We start from the raw sequence: 19,747 nt of genomic DNA on the forward strand, positions 1-19,747 counted from the left end.
TAAAGGAGGCTTCGCGAGAAAGAGGACGGACTGGAGGATCGATGGACATTGTACGTGAAATTGAGAGGTGTCGCATGGGAGAGAGAGTTGAACGGGACTCGGCTAGAGGTCGATCCGGGATGGTTGACACCAACTCTGAATGGGCTATACTGGGGAACCCGTTTCTTTTTTCCGAGTAAAAAACAGAAGTAGGAGGATCGAGGTAGGGAGTAGGGTGCGAGTGCTTAGGAGGGCTTTGAATCCTCATGCGTTTGTTCCGTGCTGCCCTCTCATCGTCGTCTGAGCTGGGCTCCGCAGGGGCTGCAACGAGCCTCCTGCGTTTGCCTTGGGAATCCTTGTCTTCAAAATCATCTGTGGCTGAAAACCAAGTGAGAGGGGCCGTCACAATATTCTTGATGGTCCCAAAAAGCGAAGAAGTTGAACGAGCGACGGGTTGCCTCTTCTGAGACCGTTTTCGTCGCTGAGTAGAATGCGAGCTCGACGACGCCATCGACGACCAAAGGGTCAAGTTGAAAACACCGTGTTACACATGTCAGATGGTCACACCGTCACGCATCACACCCATGCTGCCCAGAACGACGAGCAGACGGTTTTGCATCTCCGCCAAAGTAGGGTTTCCCGTATCTCACTCAAGTCCTTTTAAATTTATTCTCTCAGGGAACCCGTGAAGCCTGGTTATTTATTGATTCAGTCTTTCCCATCCAAATAGCTAGATGGGAGTACGTCGGCGTCGAAGAACATTTCTGCATCAATCTGACGATCAACACATAGCCTTAGGCATTATTTAGGTCTCGTTCGCGAAGAAAACCTTCTGGAGACTCTTCATGCTAGGCTTGGAAATGTTACATCCCACAAATTCAGTGTCGTCGCACTCGAGCCACAGCGGAAAGATGGAGGCGTCTTTGTCAGGTTTTCATATTCTCCCATTAACCCCGAGGAAGACAACGACAAGGCACTCGAACAAATTGAAGCTGCGGTTATGGAGGAAGCTGACAAACACTCTGGCTTGCCGTCCTTGCTGGGTTTTACGGGAGGGAGAGCTTGGGTGGTGAAAGGAACCCCGTGGAAGGAGGTATTGTAATTCATTCCTATCAACATAAGTAGGTTTGATCATTCCCATCGTTAGGACATGAATCGCTTTGCCTCTCCCATCCTAAAGATCGCGTTTGAAGGAACAGATGTGTCTGAACAAGCCCTTTACCAACTTTGCCGTGTAAGTCTTATTAGCTTTCTACAACTGCGTGTCTGTAAATTGGGCGTTTAGCCGTATGGCCGTATTCGCGATTTGACGCCTGCTGGCTCTGTTCCCGCTGGTGCCCTGCGTTTTACAACAATTACCTTCCAACGCCTTCAATCAGCTGCCATAGCGCGGAACGTCATCCATGGTTTAAATTACCCTTCCGGCTCTACGAGTCCGACCCGCTTGCGTGTAGCTTATCAAAAGCCCATTCAAGCACACGCCATCCGCGACTGGATGTCTAGCCATCCGAAGATCATGTTACCACTTCTGGTATTTTTGTTCGGAACGTTGACATATACGGTATTTCTATTTTACTTTGAGGGTCGTATGCATGTCTTATGACGTTAGATATTCGATCCAATTCGCTCGTTCATGATAGAAGGGAAGATGCTGGAATGGTTCGATTATCGAAGTCGGCTCGCCCTGTCTAGCATTGAAACTCGCCATTTATTCTAACTGTCACACAGAATTCAAGCTTTACCGGTGGCTTCAAGTTAGCACTTTTGGACGCTTTGTAGGCACTTTGGACTCCTCCACCGTGAAAGAAACTTCACCTGCGGCTGTGTGGCAAGAGCGAAAAGAAGCTGAGACTGGGATGAAGGCGTATCTCACGGATACACCCAGTATGCCGTCATTTTTCACATGAACTAAGTGGTTCTTATGATCCTTCAGCGACAGTTGCCTTTGTTCATGGTCCTCAAGGCAGCGGAAAATCCAGGATGCTAGGCACAATTGTCGAGGAGACTGGGAGGTTAGTTCTTGCTGCCTGACTGCGTGAATTGCCACTAAGCCCTGTGTAGAACAACACTCATCATTGATTGCAAAGACCTACAAAGCGCCACGACCGATTCGCAACTTATTGGGGCGCTGGCGGCACAAACGGGTTATTGGCCTGTTTTCACTTTCCTAAACTCAATGAACAACTTGATCGATCTTGCGAGCATCGGATTGATTGGACAAAAGAGTGCGCGCAGGATACTTTGGTCTTGGTTACAATCTGATCTTGCATTCAGCTGGCTTGAGCAACTCGCTCTCTGACCAACTGAAAGAGGTGTTATCTGCAACCGAGACAGCATTAAAAGGTGTCACGTCATCCCATCGAGCTGCCATCCAACGCCAGATCAAGAATGACGAGAAAAGAGAAGTCTCTCGTATTCAAGCAGAACGAAGAAGGAACCAGATTCGCCAGGGCGTTTGGCACGATGGAAGGTTGGATTGCGTCGCAGGGAATGGAATCATGAGTGAACTCGGTGTAGGTGATGAAAGATTTGATGAAGCAGATGCTGTGTCTTTCACAGCAAAGGAGCATTCTGAAAACGAAGAGAAAACGGGCCAATACCAACAGCATTTTGATACTGTGAATGCACTGCCTGTTGTGGTGATCAGGAATTATACCACCAAGATAGGGTCGGATCGAGAGGAATTGCTGACTGTGCTCGCCCAGTGGGCTGCGTCATTGGCTGAAAAGCAGGTAAGGGCTCAATGCATGAGTAATGCCCCACAGAGGTGACTTCATTAGATTGCCCATGTCATCGTCACCAGCGACAACCGGGAGAACTCCAAGCGCCTTGCAAAAGGTACGATACGCCTGAGCTTCTTCGGTCTCTTGTATGTTCAACCGGCCGATAGCATTACCTTCTAAACCCCTATACACGATCGCGTTGTCGGATGCAGACGCTTCTGGTTCTCTAGCTTTCTTAAAGCAAAAGCTTGGATACACAGGGATGGATATTGCATTTTCCGCCGAGCAGACAAAGTGCGTGAGACGTCTCGGTGGTCGGGCAAGTGATCTTGAAAGTGTATGTTAGCTTTTTCACCTTCAAATCAAATCCCTGATCACCGCATTATAGCTGATTCACAAGATGCGGAACGGACAATCAGTTGAAGAAGCCGTTGAGGAGATTATTAACCAAGGGGTTAGTGAGCTGCGGAAAAATGCATTTGGGGATGATGTGGACGACGCGAAAGGTCTACTGTGGACAAGGGAACAAGCATGGAAGGTCATCCGGCTACTATCTCAACAGCCAGAGGTGATTTAGGTTTTTTCTCGAGATTTTACAGCACTGATTCGGTGTGCAGGTGCCTTACTACGATGTATTGGTGGACTTTCCTTTCAAAGGAGACGAGACCGCTTTGAGAGGCATGGAGCATGCAGAGTTGATTTCTATTAGCACACATGAAGGTAAACATTGCTGCTGGCTTGTCATACTGTCCCTTATCTATGTATAGGTCGACCCTCAACTATCCGTCCTGGAAAACCTGTATTTCGATGGGTCTTCGAACGTCTAGTGAATGGTGAGGACATTCTGAAATGGGATGCAATTGACTAAAAGCACCATTAGATCGTATTTTCCAGACTACGCAAGATATTGCATTCAATGAAAAAATGATTAATGCTGCAGAGAGTTCCATCAAAACATATGAACAAGAACTGATGGTGCTTGCCGAAGTCATCTCTGTGGAGCCCCGGCACTGGTGGGGTTTCTTCTTTGGAATGAAAAGTGCGAGTCGCGAAAGAGCGCGATATTTAGCGGAGAAAATGCTCGCTGCAGGGGGGAAGCTAGAAAGACTGGAGAGAAAAAATGTTGAACTGAAGAAACTGCTCGCCAAAGCCTGAGTGCGGAATATGCTGTTTATAATTACATAATGACATGCCTCACACCAATTTCTACTCTCCACGCGCATCTCCTCTGTGTCCAGCTTTGGCTGGCTGAGGCTTCCAAGGCCACCAATTGTACAAAAGAATCACAAAAGGCATGACTGACTCCCCGCAGAGAAAGGAAATTGAGGCATTCTTCAACTTCTTCGCGACATTCACTCTCGCGCGACCAGTGACAGTTGTATCTGACCTTAGCGACGGTGCAGCTCTTTTTGAGGTGCTTTCTTTGGTGTCAGTGCTATTACCGTCGCGTTTGAGCTCGTAATGATTATGAAACACTCAGCGATGGCGCCTACTTTCGACAATCCACACGGCCCTCTGCTCAGCCATCGGACAACTGGGTCCTGCGATTCAGTTCTCTCAAGCGACTCTACCGTCTTATGACACAGTATTTCGCTGATGTACTGCGGAAGCCCACCAGCAGTCTAGATGTACCTGACCTGCAAGCCATTGCCAAAGACCATAACCTCCCCGCAGTCCTCACGTTGTGCCGTCTAACATTGGTTATCGGTGTACAATGCGAAAAGAACAAAGAGTTCATTGATAAAATACAGGGACTGAGTGAGGCAGATCAGCACCATCTTATGAAGGCTATCGAGCAGGTGTGTATACACTGTGCAAAGCCGTTTTGATTCTGAAGTCTCTGTCTCAGGTTATGGCAAAGATAGCATCTGCTCCCAATAATGATATCGGAGAGGCTAATATGACGGAGTGCGTGTTGAACTTTTTCACTGCGTATTACTTTAATGTTTATTCGATGCAAGAGATGATCACTACTACAGAATACAGTCTGAACGGAGTCAGATTTTCTCAGAGAAGGAAACTCTGGAAAAAGTCTATCAGACCCTTTTGGAGGATCATCGCGCTCTGCAAACCAACTTCGACGACATGATATCAGAAAAAGAGGACGCACAGGCTCAACTTAGACAAGTCCGTCGCGAAATTGATGGACGGAGGAACGAAAAGTCAGATGCGTTAATGCGGGCCGAAATTGATCGCTTGAGGGCAGAACTGTGAGTATCATAACGTCATCTTGCCCCCTTTCCCCGACGTATGAGGAGCATGTCAGCCAGAAGAGCGAAGATAACCTTGCAATGGCGGAGTCAGAGTTGGATAAGAATACCAGCCTGGTGACCGATCTCACACGAAAAATGGATGAGTTGCAAATCAAGGCGGATGAGGCCGTGAAATTGAAAGACCGAGTGGATGAGTGCGCCATTTTTCTCTCTCGTAGTTCCTCCCTAGACAACTTCTAGATACCGACATGCTGCAGACAAACTACAGAAGACGGAGAACGTCATGGAAAAATACAAGAAAAAGCTTCAGGAGGGTGCAGATCTGCGTCTCAATGTGAAGGTAGACTCGACGACAAATTCCTTCGTCAATGCTGGCTCAAGGTCGTTGTTAGGCACTAGAGAGACAAAACGCAGATCTCGTGGATAAAAATGCGTCGCTTGAAGAAGAATATCGCAAAGTGGCCGCGTTTAAGCCTCTTATGGAATCTTACAAGAATCAGATTGCTGATCTCGAAACCAAGACCTCTTCGCGGACGCAAGAAATCGAGAGCCTCAAATTTGAGCTTGAGCAAAGTCGAACAAAGCTCAAGATTACTCTGGAGGAGCGCTCGAAGGACGCTGAAGCCCTAGAACTATATCAGGAACGCGTAGGAGAGCTGGAGTTGATTGCTAACAGTCGCCCCATCGGGTCGAAGGCCACATATTCAACTAAGCAACCTGATGAGTTTACGGAAGTGGAACTTCTGACGGTCACGGATGATGTGAGTGTGGATGTAGCTGACGACCATGCCGAACAAGGTCTAGGTGGGGAGCTCGATGATGCGATTGCGGGCACCACTATGACAGATCTGAAGTTGCAAATCCGGAAGCTAAATCGGGAGTTAGAAGCTGTCCGCAAAAACGAAGTGGATGCGAGTCGCGTTTTGGTTCTGGAGAATTTGTTGGAGGACGCGAATAGGATGAAAGCAAGATACGAAAGTGACTATCTTACTGCTCACCGCGAAAAGCTAGTCCTTCAGAGAGATCTGGAGGAAATTAGAAGTGGAAAGTCGATGGGTGACGGGTATGTAACACCATACGCAGCTATTCAAGAAAGACTACTTATATCGCGTTTAGAGCTGAAGCTGCCATTGCCCTGCGTCAACGTCTAAACGAAACCGTGGAACAATTTGAAACGTTACGGAAGGAGCACACGGAGCTCGAGGTCAAATACGATACAGTGAACAGAGAACTCACTATTGCCAAATCTGATTGTGGGTGCTTCTTCCCGACCTGGTCAAAATATGACGTTGATACAGACAATTCTTTTCAGTGACACTTGTGAACAAAGATCAATTAGATATTCTCGCTACCCTGCGTGAGTCTGTCAACGAAGATAAGGCGGGTCTAGAGGCGGACGTTGAACGCCTGAAAAGGCTCAACAAAGAACTGAATGATAAGACTCGAATGCAATTGGAACAGGTCAATGCATTGCTATTGGAAAAGATGAGTTTGCAGAGCGAAGGCATTGGACACCGAGAGAAAATGCTACAGAGGGAGAGAGATTTTGGGCATGTGTTTGACCAACTTTCAAAAACCTGGCATCTGACGTCACCTAGTGATCTCCGTGTGTCGATTTCGGGCAAGGATTTACCTGAGGATGTCAAATCACGGCTACTCGCGATGCACGAGGAAAATGTAGCTTTGAAGGAATCAACCAAGACGTTGCAAGAAAAATTGAACAAGGCGAAGCAGGTACAATAAACTGTTTGCCATGATTCCTGTCACTTATCACCCATGTCGGTTAAAGTTCATCAAGTCTCAGGACAAATTGTTTAAAGAACAACATGCAGCAAATACAGCCTCTGCACCTGTCGGTTCTTCATTCCGTCCACATAGCTTGGCTTACAAATTTTCACAGCAGGGGACGTTTGAAGAGGCAGAAGTGAGCTTCCGTTCCCAGATCAAAGTGCTGGAGGAGGAATTGGCTCGACAAAAAGTTTGCTCATTCAGTTGTCTATGGTTGTATGAAGTTAATGGCTTGAGTAGGGTTTAACGAAAGAATCGAGGGCACGGTATCGACGGGAGCAAGAACTGATGCTTAGCGCGATTCATAGTATGGGAATGAAGACTGCACGACAGCATCTAGGTGCCCCTCAGCAAATAGACAAGACGAGTTTCCTCCCGATCAACCGAATTCAAAGAAGTCATACCTTGAGCAGACAGTAAAGGAATAGTATACCCCCTACATAAGAACTATACAATACATACACAAACTCCGCTATGACTTGGTTGTTACTCGTTGCGGGTCCCCAGTGGGTCCCTCACCATGACACTGGCAGCCATGGCGAGCGTCCTCATCGATGGCAGTGTGCTCGAAGGTGGAGGACAGATTCTCCGCAACTCGGTTTCACTCTCCGCGTTGCTCTCAAAGCCAGTAGTTATTCACAAAATTCGAGATGGCCGCACGCCACCTGGTCTCAAGAACCAGCATCGGACTGGTGAGCAAAGAGTGTACGTCTACGGCTATTGGTTGACAACATACCGTACTAGGTTTGGAACTTGCAGCTGAATTGGCATCTGCGCGTCTTACTGGAGCAAAGAATGGGTCAACGGACATCGAGTTTGTTCCAGGGCGCGTACAACTCCCAGGGAATTATATTGCGGACACGGTAACCGCTGGGTCTATCACCCTCCTGTTGCAAATCACTCTCCCCCTTCTCGTGTTCTCGTCTAGGCCCGTGGGGCCTTCTACGCTGACACTCCTCGGCGGAACCAATGCAACACAAGCACCCCAGATAGACTATACGAAGCATGTCTTCCTCCCGTTCCTTAAGCGGCACTTTGGACTTGGTGGGGAGAGTATCCTATTAGACATTAGAAAGCGAGGGTACTTTCCCAAAGGCGGGGGGGAAGTGAGTGTCCGCGTTACCCCAACCCAAGACAAGCTGAAAAGTGTGACGCTACTGGAGCGGGGAGGGGTGAAAAGTATTGGCGGGATATCACATTACGCTAAACTTCCTTTGGTCGTGGGGAGTGAGATGGTGCTCGGGGCGAAGAAACGACTAGCGCAGGCTGGGTTGGAAACTGTCAACATCGACTGCCAACGTGAGCCCAACTCATTGTCGCTGGGAGGTGGGAGTGGGATTGTATTGTGGGCGGAACTGGAAGGTGGGGGGATGATTGGGGGAAGCGCTGTGGGTAGGAAAGGCATAGCGCCTGAAAAGGTAGGGGAGGAGGCGGCTGAGGAATTGATCAGGGGATTAGAGGGAGGAGGTTGTGTCGACGAGGTGAATGTTGATAATATTCTTCAACTATTCTCCTCTTTCTATTTCACTCTAACGTCCCATTGGTCTTATAAAGTGGCTGCAAGACCAGATGATCATATTCATGGCATTGGCAGAGGGCACCTCGCAAGTAAGAACAGGGGCTGTGACATTGCACACCCAGACTGCAATTTGGCTCGCACAGCAACTTACAGATGCCAAATTCGAGGTAGAGGAGGAATCGTCCGGGACAGTCATCATTCGTTGTCAAGGAATCGGATATCAATATCATCAGGAAGAATTACATTAAAAGTCATTAGTACTTATATACAGAGGTTTATCTATCGATTCCATGACAAAAGAGACATGTCTCCGAGTCGTCTGAAAGGAAGATTTCATGAAAAGCACGGGAGGGAAGGTGAAAACCGCTAACCTTGGCTTGATGAGATGTCGTGCGGTGCCAAGAATGGCAAGGAGAACAAAAACACTCGCAGCTGCTACATAAGCCCATCCGAGGAAAGGGTTCTTCCCACCAATCCATGATACGGTGGAGATGACAAAAGACTTTGTGCCCTTGTACGGGAGGACGGGATAGTCTTTGAAGGATGAGAGGTTATTTGAGTGGAGGCAAAAGGAAGCTTACTGAGACCAATGATGATCCTGTAAGTGCCCTGAAGCATCTTATCAGTATCGTTTCTTCCGTGCAGCTTAGTAAACGTTGGCAAGCCGGCTGTGCGCATCCAGTTCTGGAAATGCTCGTCCGCGCGAAGATCAGGGGGCGGGTTGGCTTCGGTGTAGTTGTCTGGGAAGCGAGATCGCCAATTGGGAGGAGGAACGATATCGGAAAGGTTGCCATAACCTCCAGGACCAATGGGGGTGGTGGCGTACTTTTTCGCCTCCCCAGGCCAAGCGATGCCGTCGGAAGAAAAGACGTAGGGCTGGGAGGACTCTGACGAATTAGTGGGGTTGAGTAGGATGGGAGTGGAAAATGTATCGTTGAAGAAGGAGTTTGCGATGAGCCCACAGGGATAAATGGGTTTGCCGTCGAGGGTGCCGAGGGGTTTGCAGTCGCTAGAGTCGAGAGTGCTTGCGCTGACAAACTTTCCCTTCAGCTGATCTGAGTTTAGACTCTTGACGTAGCGCCTGTGGTTTTGATAAAAGTTTGTGAGTTTGTAGTAGAAGAGAACGGTGTGATCAAGGTCTGCGGGTATGTCAAACTCGACGACACATTGGCGCTTGCTTAGAATGTCTGTCACCGACGCATTCGCGCTATTATCGAGAAAAGCATAGCGAGGGGTGGTTGGATTGGTGTTCTTGTCAGAGGCACGCAGACGATATGAAAACTTGTTCTGCGGGATGTCGGAAAAGGTGAGGGAGTCATTTGCGGATGAGGGAGTGAGGTTCTCGCATTCAGTGTAGTCGAAAGTGATCTCTGTAACGAGAGACGAGCCCCAGATGAGAAGACCGCCGATGGGTGCGAAGAGGATGCCGATGATGAAGAGGGTGGGTAGGACAGTCTTTGGCGTCAATATTGGTTGCCATGCCTTGAGGCGCTGTTGCTTAAAAGCAGTATTGGCGGGTTTTCTCCAACCGCCCTTTTCTTTCTTGACAACGTCTGCGTCGTCGGAGGACGACTTTTTACGACTGAAGAGAGTCATCGTGGTGAGAGGTGTTAGGGTCAAGTGTCACGTCCGAATAAATTGGTCACATTCGTCTCTTATTTAAGTCCGTTTTTCTCATCCTCCATCCACACTTGACCCAATTCCTCTACAACTCTCCCAAGTAACCCACTCACTTCCTCTTCATCCCGTCCACTTCCCTCCGCGTAGTATTTTATCTGTTCATCTGTCATCCTTCTGCAGTCTTCCCCACGCACATCACTCACCTTTGGCTCGGTGCCGCTCGTCCTGTCGTTGCGTTAGCGTCCGCAGCGCCAAAATACTTGGTAAATCGCTGACCGTATAGTCAACGTAATGCTCGTCCCATTGTTTCTGCTTTTCGCCCTGAATTGAATCATATGTCCAGAAGAGATGGGCAGAAAGGGGGTGTAATTTGGCGGGTTCGTGCTATCGTACCCAATGGTTAAATCAACGACGCTGATGATCTCCAATCCTCCAATCTCAGTGGGATACGTCCGATCTTTCATCTTGTGTGATATTAGCAAAATAAGAAGAAAAGAAAGACCAAGCCGAACCGAGTAATTTCGTAGGCGGTGAAAAATTCGATCAATCGTGATTGGGTTGTTGCAAACAAAATAGCTATTGCTTGTCTTGAAGTAACCATATCTAGTTCGCTGTCAGACGGGCAAATTGTGTGTCATCCTCGCTCACGTCTTGTACAGTTCCTGGAGGTATCCGTAAGCTGTCTGTCCTTTAAACTGAAGGGCGGTGACAAGTTCTGCAAACGCTAGCTTTCAAGAACTTCAAAAGGCAGATCGAGCGGTACATCTATACCGCTCACCGTCGCTGCTATTCCATCCTTGTCCCTGATTTCAGAGCCAAACATGAATCCGATGGCTTCCTCATAGCCGAACGGCACTTCATATCCTTCCTTCACGAGGTCCAGGGCAGTGTTGCCTATATATTTGAAACCTGCAATACAGTCAGTTAACAACGCAACCACCTCACTCCCCGCCGTACCCGTCAAACACTCAACAAACTTGAAATCCTCGCGCTTCGCCATAGCTTCAATCATCTTGGAACTTACAGTAGAGGCGACCATTGCCAGCTTGTCGATCGCTTTCCCGGACCCTCGGTATCTGTCAAGCGCTTGACTGGCAAAGAGGATGCCGAGTTGGTCTCCTGTAAAATTGATCCACTCTCCTGTTGGACTGCGCGACGACGATAAGTTGGGAAAGCTCTTGAAGCAATTCATCTCTCACCTTTTTTCTGCCGCAGAGAACCGATCCGAATCGGGGTCTTGAGCGAGCACGTATTTCACGCCCTCCTTGTCCGCGGTCGCCAGTGCAAGGTCCAGTGCACCTGAACGGAGTGTCAAAGACGCATCAAAAACACTTCTACCTCCTCTTCCTCCTACCTTTCTCTTCTGGATTAGGGAAACGAACAGTTGTGAATTCTGGATCTGGCCGCTGCTGTTCTCGAACAGGAAAATACGGGGGGAATCCAAAGACCTCAAACCCCCGCCTGATAAATGGATCGCTTACCCCGTGCATCGAGGTGTTTACAAACCTCACGCCCAGGGAGGCATTCAACTCTCTGTGGGAAACAATGTCAGCGAGTGAATGATGACATATATAGGACTCCTGCCTCGTCAAATTTGCTTTCTGAAGCGACTCGAAATATGCTTCTCGCATGGCGTTGCCGACATCTGCGCAAAGCTCCGAGGGTAAATCGGTCGTTGGCCATACCTTGGGCTCAAGATTGGCTTTTATTGACTCCGAGATGCCTTGGTCGTGTGGGGCGATGATCTCATAAGAAGTAAGATGGGGCAGAAGCAGATAGGAAGGAAACAAAAAGTACCTGAACTGCATTTTCCCAGTAGACCTATTCAATTACGTTGTCAATCTGCGATAGCGTCAGATGGAACTTGTTACCTTGTACCCATTGTCTTGCTAACCGGACAGTAATTAGCAATTTTCATAAAAAGGATTTGCAAAGAACCTTTGGGTTATGACTCGCTGAAACATGGTCAGTTCCAGCCAAGCGTGATCGCAAGGCGTACCTGTAACCATCACCCCACAAGCAGCCCGTAACCTCTTGACACTGAAAGGTACCCTGAAGAGAAAATATCAAGATATAAACGGTGAAAATGGCTTGAATATCTACAATGGGGTAGGGACTAGGTCATAGAACATATGCACCCTCATTCCTGCTTCAATAAATGCTGCGGCAGTGAGTCTAGCCCAGCGATCCGAGTTGTGACGGTGATCATGACCAATGACGAGCCCACGGGTACGAGCATCAGGTACATTCGCCATAACATACGCACAAAGACCCTCATTGTTGATGAGATAAAGACTGTAATCTTGCCAGTAAAGCAGCCTGAGCTTACTTGAGAGGCCTGTAATATAATTAAATCTGACCTAGATTTGAGGACTCCAAAAATGTATGGCATGTACATGAAATAACCGACCGTTCATTCGTGACCATCCAGCTTCCATCTTCCCTCTCAATCCTAAGGTCCGAATGGAACTTTGATTTTAAGTATCTTTGAAGGGCAAGACTGACCAGCTGTGCCAAACTCGATGCGTGGGCTAAAAATTCAACAGAAGTAATTGCGAGAAGTAGACAGGAAGAATATGAAGGCGGACCTCATTCTCTTTTCCAATTCCTCGACTTGGCCTGCAGCCCACAAAGTCTGTATCTCTTTTCGTGTCTCTGGATTCTGGTAAGACCGTAAGAGAAGAGATGCACGGTAAAAAGAATTTTAGCTCACTTTATCCAACCGAATCCATTCCTGCACGAGCTCTGCAAGGGTGGACATGCTGTACTACTACTAGTACTACTGAAGTACTTAGAGGTAGGTGGTAACCGTTCAGGGGGATGGCGTCACGTGAAGTGCTCATCATGATCAGGTGACAAGAACGCGACTATCTTCAACAATACTTTGACTCTTTGAGCAACTGGCATGGCGAAAGGGATATTTCCCCAAATGACTATTCCTGACATTATAAACGCTCTCTCTGGCTGGGGCCTTCTTGTGAGTCACGAACAACTTGTTCGTCCCTCCTCCGATTTTGTGGAAAACGTCTACTGTGCTTGTCTCCAACAAGTAACAGACCTCAATCAGGATTTTCTGCGAGATCCAGTCCAGAATTCTTTAAGTTCGTCTTCTGCTGACGATAAGGTAACTAACGCTTCTTTTTTTTGTCTTGCGTCCTCACCCATCTCCTCACAGGATCTCTATGCTTCTGCTTTACTGAACAATGTTATACTTTATCATTTGTAGGTACCTTGTCCGAATATCGGGATACACGCCACTTACCCAATTACAGAACGCGGTTCGCAAAGGCGGCGAGAGTCGAAGACTTCAATCTCAAAGATATCTCAAGCCCTGAACGAGAACGTACACTGATTCTGCTCTCTGCGTTTATCAACTTTGTGAAATTTACAGAACAATATTGCAACTCATTTGTGAAAGACTTAACGGACCGTTCGAGTGCGCTCATTGTGGAAAGGGATCAGATCTCCCAGCAGCTAATTGAAGTTGAACAATCGATCGAAGAAATGAGGTGCGTTCTCTCTCACAATTTTTTTGCTTTTCTAACCCGATTCAGAGCAAAGATCGCTGAAGACGAGCCACGATGTGAGCAACTTCGGATCGATAACAATGCTCTCAGGGCTCGAATGTTCGCCACCAAAGAATTTCAAACAGCAGCTGTCCAAGAAGTTGAGAAATTGAAGGCGGAGAAAAGCTCTCTCATTAAGCGAAAGGTACGGCGGTGCATCCCCCATGGTATAATTTCTCAATCTCTGTGCATGCTTCTAGGAGGCACTCAGCGGGGAACTTGCAAGCCTTTCGGATAATATCACACGCACACAGTCTCGTATCGTCCAGTCCCCTGAACGTATCAAGCGAACCATAACTTCGATGTCGACGACCACCATTGAAGACAAGAGAACAGTTCATATGCATGAAGTAAAAGCTAGAGATCTCCAAGTAAAGATTACAGCGTTGCTGAATATCGAAAAGGTAAGTACAAAGTTATGTCATCTTTCATCAACATCACAGCGTATCGTCCAGGACGTTCATTCTTGTGTTGAGCAACTTCAAACGATCGAACGAGAAGTTCGATCCTTACAGGTCTCCCAAAAGGAACTAGTTGAGCTGAAAGACCATCTAGATGACAAGAAGATCGAGAGAAACGAGCTGACCCTCAGACAAGAGGTAAAATCCCATTGATTCGTTGTTGAATGTTATCTTGATGATTTTTTCTACAGCGTGTGGAGAAGCAGCTTTCAAATGCGTACGACAAACTGGAAAGAGCACAGAAGCACGCGGAAGACAAAAAGTCGGCCAGTCAGAGAACGATCGAGCGCTTGCAACGTGAATACGATGAGATGGTAGTTGAAAGACGAGATAACGACAAACAGGTGGAAGAGCTGCGAGGGGAAGCTGACGCAGTAGAGTTGAAGGTGTGTTTTGCAGCAACAAACGTGATAGTTTTGATGACCTGTTCGACCAGATGGCGGAGCACCTGAAGAAAAGTGAAGCGGAAATGAACGATCTGCTTGCTGAATACTGGAAACTACGGCATGAGACAGGTGACTTCGCTCGTTATAATGGTAATATCGATCTCAATATTTTATTAGATGTATACATGGAGACCCTCGCTAACAAATTAAACATGAGAATTCTCGCGGAATAGATGTATTTCTCTATATTTCGGTGACACTGCAATCCTCGCAAAACCACTCCCCCTCAGGCGGCTCAGTCAAGCCAACACATCCAAGGTGGAACTATGACGAAGTCTGAGAATGTCAAATGCACGATGATAGAGAACCTACCCATTCTCGCGTACAAGCCTTGTTATCACAAGCAATCATCTGGTACATAGTTGAGTCGAGATGTCCCCCTGCCATATAGAAACCTACCTCTCCAAACGAGACACGGTTGCAGTAACAATAGAGTTCTTCAGTGGAGTCACCACCATTGGAAGGCAGATGGTTTCTAGAATGAGGGGCAGGAAGCGTTATTTTCAATGGCGGCGCATCTTGCATAGCATTCTCTTGGAGGGCCTTGCGTGGTACAGGTCCAGTAAAATGGCCCTCTCTTTTTGCCCCTCTTCCGTCCTGTGAATTGTTAAGTGGACCACTCCATTCCCCAGGCAGCAAAGAGCGGCCTACAGTGCTTCCTTCCATTGCTCCAACATTGTCTTGATCGTTCCCCTTCGAACTTGTCGTGTTTCTACTCCATTTCGGAATAATCAGGTCGGGTAAATGGATATTGACCGCAGCGACATCCTCCTGAGACAGATTTGCTTCTTGTTCCGCGATAGCTTGTTCAATCAAGCGAAGCTGTCTGTCAATCTGGGACAATATGGTGATCTTCAGTGAATATACTTGCATTGCAAGATGACATACCGAATCATGAGCAGCCTGAGCTAGATTAACCTTCTCTTGAGATCCACGCAGCAATTCTTCCGACAACCATGCGATGTGCGACAACATTTCACGCGTTGTTTGAGGTATCTTACGTCGCTCTGGAGGTAGGCCCATTGGCGCTGGAGGCTCTGATGAGGTACAGGAGTCGAAAATGTCTTGTCTGAGAGGTGCGGCGACTTTAGCTGGGGTGATAGACGAAGACTCTCCATTGATTGTACCATTTTGATGAGTGTGGCCAGTCTCGTCGGATGGGAGCCTGGCTCCAATGGAACGCCGTGTCTTGATGTACCGCATCAAGGTTGGAATCAGATGCGACGTGTAGCCTTTAACATGGAGGAGGGTGAGGCATTTTGGCAAGTAAACGAATTCTTGGTCTTGCCTTGAGCTTGCTCATCAAGCTGGCGCATGAGGGAGAACTGTCTGTGAAGAGTCAAAGGTAGCTGCTCAACGACTAGAAAGCCAAAATGAAGAGAAGTTTATGAGTCGCGGATAAATTGTTGTGAGCCATTTTGTTGTGTACCTTCAAAGTGCTCTTCCCGAAACGCGTCCCAAATGTCGCGTTCTTTGTCCAATTGCAACTGGTCTCGTTCCCCGCTGTCTATTTCCTGGCTATCCTGGTTCTGAGGGAGAAAGTCTTCGTTTTCATCGTACTCCTCAAATGCTTGAGAACGTTTACGTTTGCGGGGAGACATGGTCAAGATTAAGTTTACACGTGGTCTGTCATTGCAGACCCTTCATTCTCAACATTATGAGAGCATTACTCGATATTTCCCTTAGCTCGTTGGAGATTGCTGGGGCTGTGTGGGATACCATTTGTTGGAGCAGCCGCTATCATCCTCAAAGATATTGTTGCGGCATGCGATGGTGTTAGGGCACATAAGGCGAGTCCTTTTACAAAATCTCATACTCCAAACTTGACCATGACTCATGAGAAGAAGTCAAGGCAAATACGCGATAAATGCGTCCAAGTAATGAATGTCCTTGACGATCAGGCAGCTGGTCTACAGGATTTCGAAGTTCAACAGATCAAGTCACCGCATACGTTCTATAATATGTTGGCATGGCTCCCCTCGCGAGCGATGTATTTGAGTAGGGTCTTTGACAGTACAAACCTGTCTTCAAAGATGGTCACGCCTAAATTCTGTCCAAACTTTCCGTCAGTGTTGATGATGCTATCGCTCGCCGGAATTCTCACTGTAAATTGCGTTTAGTGAAAAATGCTGAAATCGGAAATGGCCTTGACCAATGTGAAGTCGAACTGGATAATGCATTAAATCTGTTCCAGGTGACATCTCTCTCAGTCGGTCATTTCTCCCAATGTTAAGCCAATTTGCGCCGTTTTGGCATTTATATTTCAAGGTGAAGTAAGTACAGCTATCTACCTCAGTCTCAATCGGTGACTTAGACGTCATAGCACGCAGATTGCGATGCTGTGGTATGCTCCGTAGCACAATTGTATTTAGGCGCTACAGTTGTGTGTTGGAAGCCCGTTGTTCCTCATTGGGATCGCTCCGGAATACATCTACTCTACTCTACTCAATCACAATGCGAAGCACGAGACATAACGTTGAACAATCATTCCGAATTATGCAAGCTCCTCTTGCAAGTGTTGACCAACGCAATGGAAACACAAAACACAGTTGACATGCAAAGTTCAGGAGAGCCGGTGGCTGAGAGGATCATGGAGGCTGGTCAAATGGTTAGTCCCTTCATATCACCAGCCCGATGGAGCTGACACACTTTCTGTGGGAACTGCGTAGTCTTCGTGAAAGTTCTCATCCCCCTGCAAATATGATCATTCCGACTGAGAGGTTCTCATCGTCTCTACCTCTGCCTCAAAAACAAGATAGTCAACACTATCTCCAGTACCAACGAGGCTGATAAATCTTCACCGTGCAACGGGAATCCCTCCCACTGTGAAAGTGCTTAATGGGGAAGTCACAAAGGAGAGGGAACTTGCTGTAGCTGGTGGAACATACAGTGATATTTGGTTGGGAACATGGCTGGGGGAAGAAAAGGTTGGCATGCCCACTTTTATTCTTGCCCACTTTTATTAGGGTGTTTGAAAGCTCTGAGGACCATCAAGGTGTCTGATATCAAAGCCCAAAAGGCCTCTAACATGTTCATGATAATCTATGGAAATTGATGCAAGCTGGCTGGCATAAAGATGCACTTTCTTGACTGTCAATGAAGGATGTTTCTTCTGGTTTGTCTACAATGAATACAGCCTAAAATAGGGATTAAACTATCCAGAAACCCTGGTTTCCCCTGAACAACCCAGGGTTTCCAAAGTGCTTGCATAGAAACCTTGTTTCCAGAAAAGGCAGAGCTCAGAATATTTGAAGTCCACCACATGCGCAACACAAGAGTCATGGATAAGTTCAAGTTGGCGGCGGGGGTCATCAACCTTTCAAGTAGCAAAGGACTATGGAAGGGAGCAGTGGCATCCCTAAACCACTCCCGCTCTCCTACATCTATGTAAGTATAGCTACCCATCCAAACCCTCATCTTGTAGCTTCGTGTAGACATGGCCATTAGTGTTTGAAAGTCCGGTTAGGTTAGGTTACTATTGGGTGCCCAGGGGCTCTAACCGAGACCGAGACTGGTTAGGGTTCGTTCCCAGACCCAAAATAACCTAACTGGACCAAAGATAACCAATGAAAACCGGTTAGTTGCAGTTACTAACCGGTTAGGACCGAAAAAATAGAAAATCGAAATAATTTAGAGATTTGACCATAACTCTGTCAGACTTTTAGCGTTTCTCATGCTTTTAGATGTGTTTTGAAGGGGTATAATAGGGTCGGTTGTAACCAGTCATAACCGGTTTTTTAACGGTTAGTTAACCGCAAAATAACCGGTTATTTCATTTCCAGAATTGACTAACCACTAACCGCGGTCCGGTTTTTTTGCGGTTAGGTCTGGTCTGGTCTCGGTTATTTTCCAGTTAATTAACCTAACTTCCAAGCACTAATGGCCATGGACCAATATTATTTACCGTGGTAACCACTTGTTGAGCAGGCATGTTGCATCGCGCAACGATACGTGTACGACAAGGGATGTGCGTGATGGAGCTCAACTCGTCACGCTCTCTTCTCATCATGACCAGGGGAGCCAAGATCAATTTAAATTTGAGTGCGACACGCGTCGGCATCTAGGAATTCAACTCCAACATGGGTTCCTCAAAATAACCCATCAACTGATGGAAGGGGGATTTCTACCAAATGCAGAAGAAACCCAGGGTTCCACGCGGAAAGGGGGTTTCTGGTTAGATTGATCCCTAAAATAGTCATGTTGATAGCATAAAAAATACCTCCTTCTCATCCTTAAAGAGCTGTACTCTGAGTCAAAAGGCATGTATAAGCAAGATTAGGCATACAAAGATAGTGACAATAGTAGTCAAAGTCTGAAGCATAAGAAAGAGATAGTCCAAAGTTATCATCAGGTGGTCAGCCTGAATTGTCAGTAGCACCATCAAGGCTGTGATTCTCATCCACAGCAGCCCTCTCATGCACCATCTCACCTGATCCACTGATTAGAGATGTCTTGGAGAATACTGGAGCACCAAAGACAGCATACTGATTCTGAACATGTACTTGCCCATCAGATCTGGGCATGACATAGTGGGGGTAGGCCACTGGAGCAAAGACTGTAGCCTGATAGAACCCCTGTGTTTGATATCCATGATTATCCCCATCTTGAAGACCAGGTGCCTGATGTTGGACATGGGGTACAGGAGCCAGAAAGTATTGAGGGCTGGAATACATGGCTTGCCCATCCCCATGCTTCTGAGTTGGATGATACTGACCATAAAAGGCAGGTGGATATCCAATAGGCAGATATGGAGCCATGATAGCTGAACCACCTGGGGTTGGGACCATGTTTGAGACAGGCATACCCTGTTGGGGGATGTCAGCTTGGTCAATGCTGTTGCCTACATGATCTCAAAAGAAATTAGGAATAGTCCATGGCTATCATATGATATGATAGCTGGGAGAAACGAGGCACACCTTTTCCATCGCGCTTCTTGTAGGGACCCCTCTTAATCCCTTTCTTCCTTTCTTTCCTCTGCGAATCAACGCATTCTTCAGATACGCCATATTTTACGCAGCGAAGGCAAGGCCGAGCGTCGTCGCACTTCTTGCATGCCTTCTGGCAGTTTGTGCACGCATTCTTGACTTGGCGGCGTTTAGAGCGAAGACCCTGAGAGGACGGCAGAAGACTGGGTGGGAAAGGGTACATATGCATAGGCATTCCGGAGAAAGCGACAGAATGCATATGAGGTGGAGGCGAGGATGGTTCGAGGGGATCATCGGAATCAACGTTCTTCCCATCGGCAGAAGCCATGAGAGACGAGGTGACAGGGAACGCAAACAGTACTTCGAGGAAAAAATAGCTGACATAACCGCGAGGCTCAGTTCAGGGAGGATCAACTTGAACAAAGAAATAGAAATCACTCAAAAACGCTTGAAAATGGGAATGTGCCGGAGTGTGACCCCAAGTTAGACGAGGGATGACGGTAGAAT

The 19,747-nt window shown here is 47.3% G+C and overlaps 9 protein-coding genes across 9 annotated transcripts; 5 read left to right on the top strand and 4 right to left on the bottom strand.

The window, feature by feature from the left end:
- Positions 1–563: 563 nt before the first annotated feature.
- On the top strand, positions 564–3,857 carry LACBIDRAFT_316111 (uncharacterized protein; the record flags this gene model as incomplete). The annotated part of the gene is made up of 16 exons (XM_001878282.1): positions 564–608; positions 658–719; positions 778–1,072; positions 1,127–1,213; positions 1,265–1,540; positions 1,589–1,652; positions 1,708–1,863; positions 1,913–1,991; positions 2,041–2,204; positions 2,254–2,711; positions 2,760–2,817; positions 2,870–3,039; positions 3,091–3,270; positions 3,320–3,422; positions 3,470–3,535; positions 3,583–3,857. The coding sequence occupies 16 exons, from the start codon at positions 564–566 to the stop codon at positions 3,855–3,857; spliced, it is 2,538 nt and encodes an 845-aa protein (XP_001878317.1).
- Positions 3,858–3,996: 139 nt separating this feature from the next.
- On the top strand, positions 3,997–7,123 carry LACBIDRAFT_316112 (uncharacterized protein; the record flags this gene model as incomplete). Its single annotated transcript, XM_001878283.1, has 12 exons — positions 3,997–4,130; positions 4,183–4,501; positions 4,552–4,610; positions 4,664–4,912; positions 4,969–5,109; positions 5,156–5,255; positions 5,308–5,978; positions 6,032–6,168; positions 6,228–6,649; positions 6,705–6,767; positions 6,816–6,893; positions 6,944–7,123. The coding sequence occupies 12 exons, from the start codon at positions 3,997–3,999 to the stop codon at positions 7,121–7,123; spliced, it is 2,553 nt and encodes an 850-aa protein (XP_001878318.1).
- A 100-nt stretch (positions 7,124–7,223) lies between these two features.
- Positions 7,224–8,470, top strand: LACBIDRAFT_316113 (uncharacterized protein; the record flags this gene model as incomplete). Its single annotated transcript, XM_001878284.1, has 3 exons — positions 7,224–7,395; positions 7,448–8,184; positions 8,258–8,470. The coding sequence occupies 3 exons, from the start codon at positions 7,224–7,226 to the stop codon at positions 8,468–8,470; spliced, it is 1,122 nt and encodes a 373-aa protein (XP_001878319.1).
- On the bottom strand, positions 8,444–9,818 carry LACBIDRAFT_189549 (cell cycle control protein; the record flags this gene model as incomplete). The annotated part of the gene is made up of 3 exons (XM_001878617.1): positions 8,444–8,541; positions 8,594–8,756; positions 8,804–9,818. 3 exons carry the CDS (start codon positions 9,816–9,818, stop codon positions 8,502–8,504), a joined length of 1,218 nt encoding a protein of 405 aa, XP_001878652.1. The 3' UTR covers positions 8,444–8,501.
- A 59-nt stretch (positions 9,819–9,877) lies between these two features.
- Positions 9,878–12,603, bottom strand: LACBIDRAFT_247655 (uncharacterized protein; the record flags this gene model as incomplete). The annotated part of the gene is made up of 20 exons (XM_001878618.1): positions 9,878–9,997; positions 10,046–10,067; positions 10,119–10,299; positions 10,345–10,445; positions 10,491–10,570; positions 10,621–10,751; positions 10,800–10,990; positions 11,042–11,141; positions 11,197–11,375; positions 11,421–11,587; positions 11,640–11,663; positions 11,714–11,731; positions 11,781–11,797; positions 11,842–11,894; positions 11,946–12,115; positions 12,172–12,197; positions 12,253–12,294; positions 12,348–12,373; positions 12,431–12,504; positions 12,556–12,603. The coding sequence occupies 20 exons, from the start codon at positions 12,601–12,603 to the stop codon at positions 9,878–9,880; spliced, it is 1,770 nt and encodes a 589-aa protein (XP_001878653.1).
- Positions 12,604–12,747: 144 nt separating this feature from the next.
- On the top strand, positions 12,748–14,488 carry LACBIDRAFT_316117 (uncharacterized protein; the record flags this gene model as incomplete). Its single annotated transcript, XM_001878285.1, has 8 exons — positions 12,748–12,966; positions 13,018–13,064; positions 13,115–13,351; positions 13,397–13,553; positions 13,609–13,812; positions 13,864–14,007; positions 14,061–14,255; positions 14,306–14,488. 8 exons carry the CDS (start codon positions 12,748–12,750, stop codon positions 14,486–14,488), a joined length of 1,386 nt encoding a protein of 461 aa, XP_001878320.1.
- Positions 14,489–14,498: 10 nt separating this feature from the next.
- On the bottom strand, positions 14,499–15,916 carry LACBIDRAFT_316118 (uncharacterized protein; the record flags this gene model as incomplete). The annotated part of the gene is made up of 6 exons (XM_001878619.1): positions 14,499–14,579; positions 14,628–14,666; positions 14,715–15,149; positions 15,204–15,547; positions 15,604–15,675; positions 15,745–15,916. The coding sequence occupies 6 exons, from the start codon at positions 15,914–15,916 to the stop codon at positions 14,499–14,501; spliced, it is 1,143 nt and encodes a 380-aa protein (XP_001878654.1).
- Positions 15,917–16,845: 929 nt separating this feature from the next.
- LACBIDRAFT_316119 (uncharacterized protein) lies at positions 16,846–17,281 on the top strand (the record flags this gene model as incomplete). Its single annotated transcript, XM_001878286.1, has 2 exons — positions 16,846–16,923; positions 17,075–17,281. The coding sequence occupies 2 exons, from the start codon at positions 16,846–16,848 to the stop codon at positions 17,279–17,281; spliced, it is 285 nt and encodes a 94-aa protein (XP_001878321.1).
- A 1,266-nt stretch (positions 17,282–18,547) lies between these two features.
- Positions 18,548–19,568, bottom strand: LACBIDRAFT_325071 (uncharacterized protein; the record flags this gene model as incomplete). The annotated part of the gene is made up of 3 exons (XM_001878620.1): positions 18,548–18,627; positions 18,745–19,155; positions 19,232–19,568. 3 exons carry the CDS (start codon positions 19,566–19,568, stop codon positions 18,548–18,550), a joined length of 828 nt encoding a protein of 275 aa, XP_001878655.1.
- Between the last annotated feature and the right edge of the window lie 179 nt (positions 19,569–19,747).

The sequence above is a fragment of the Laccaria bicolor genome, genomic scaffold, assembly GCF_000143565.1.
Source record: "Laccaria bicolor S238N-H82 LACBIscaffold_6 genomic scaffold, whole genome shotgun sequence".
Classification (NCBI taxonomy): Eukaryota; Fungi; Basidiomycota; class Agaricomycetes; order Agaricales; family Hydnangiaceae; genus Laccaria; species Laccaria bicolor.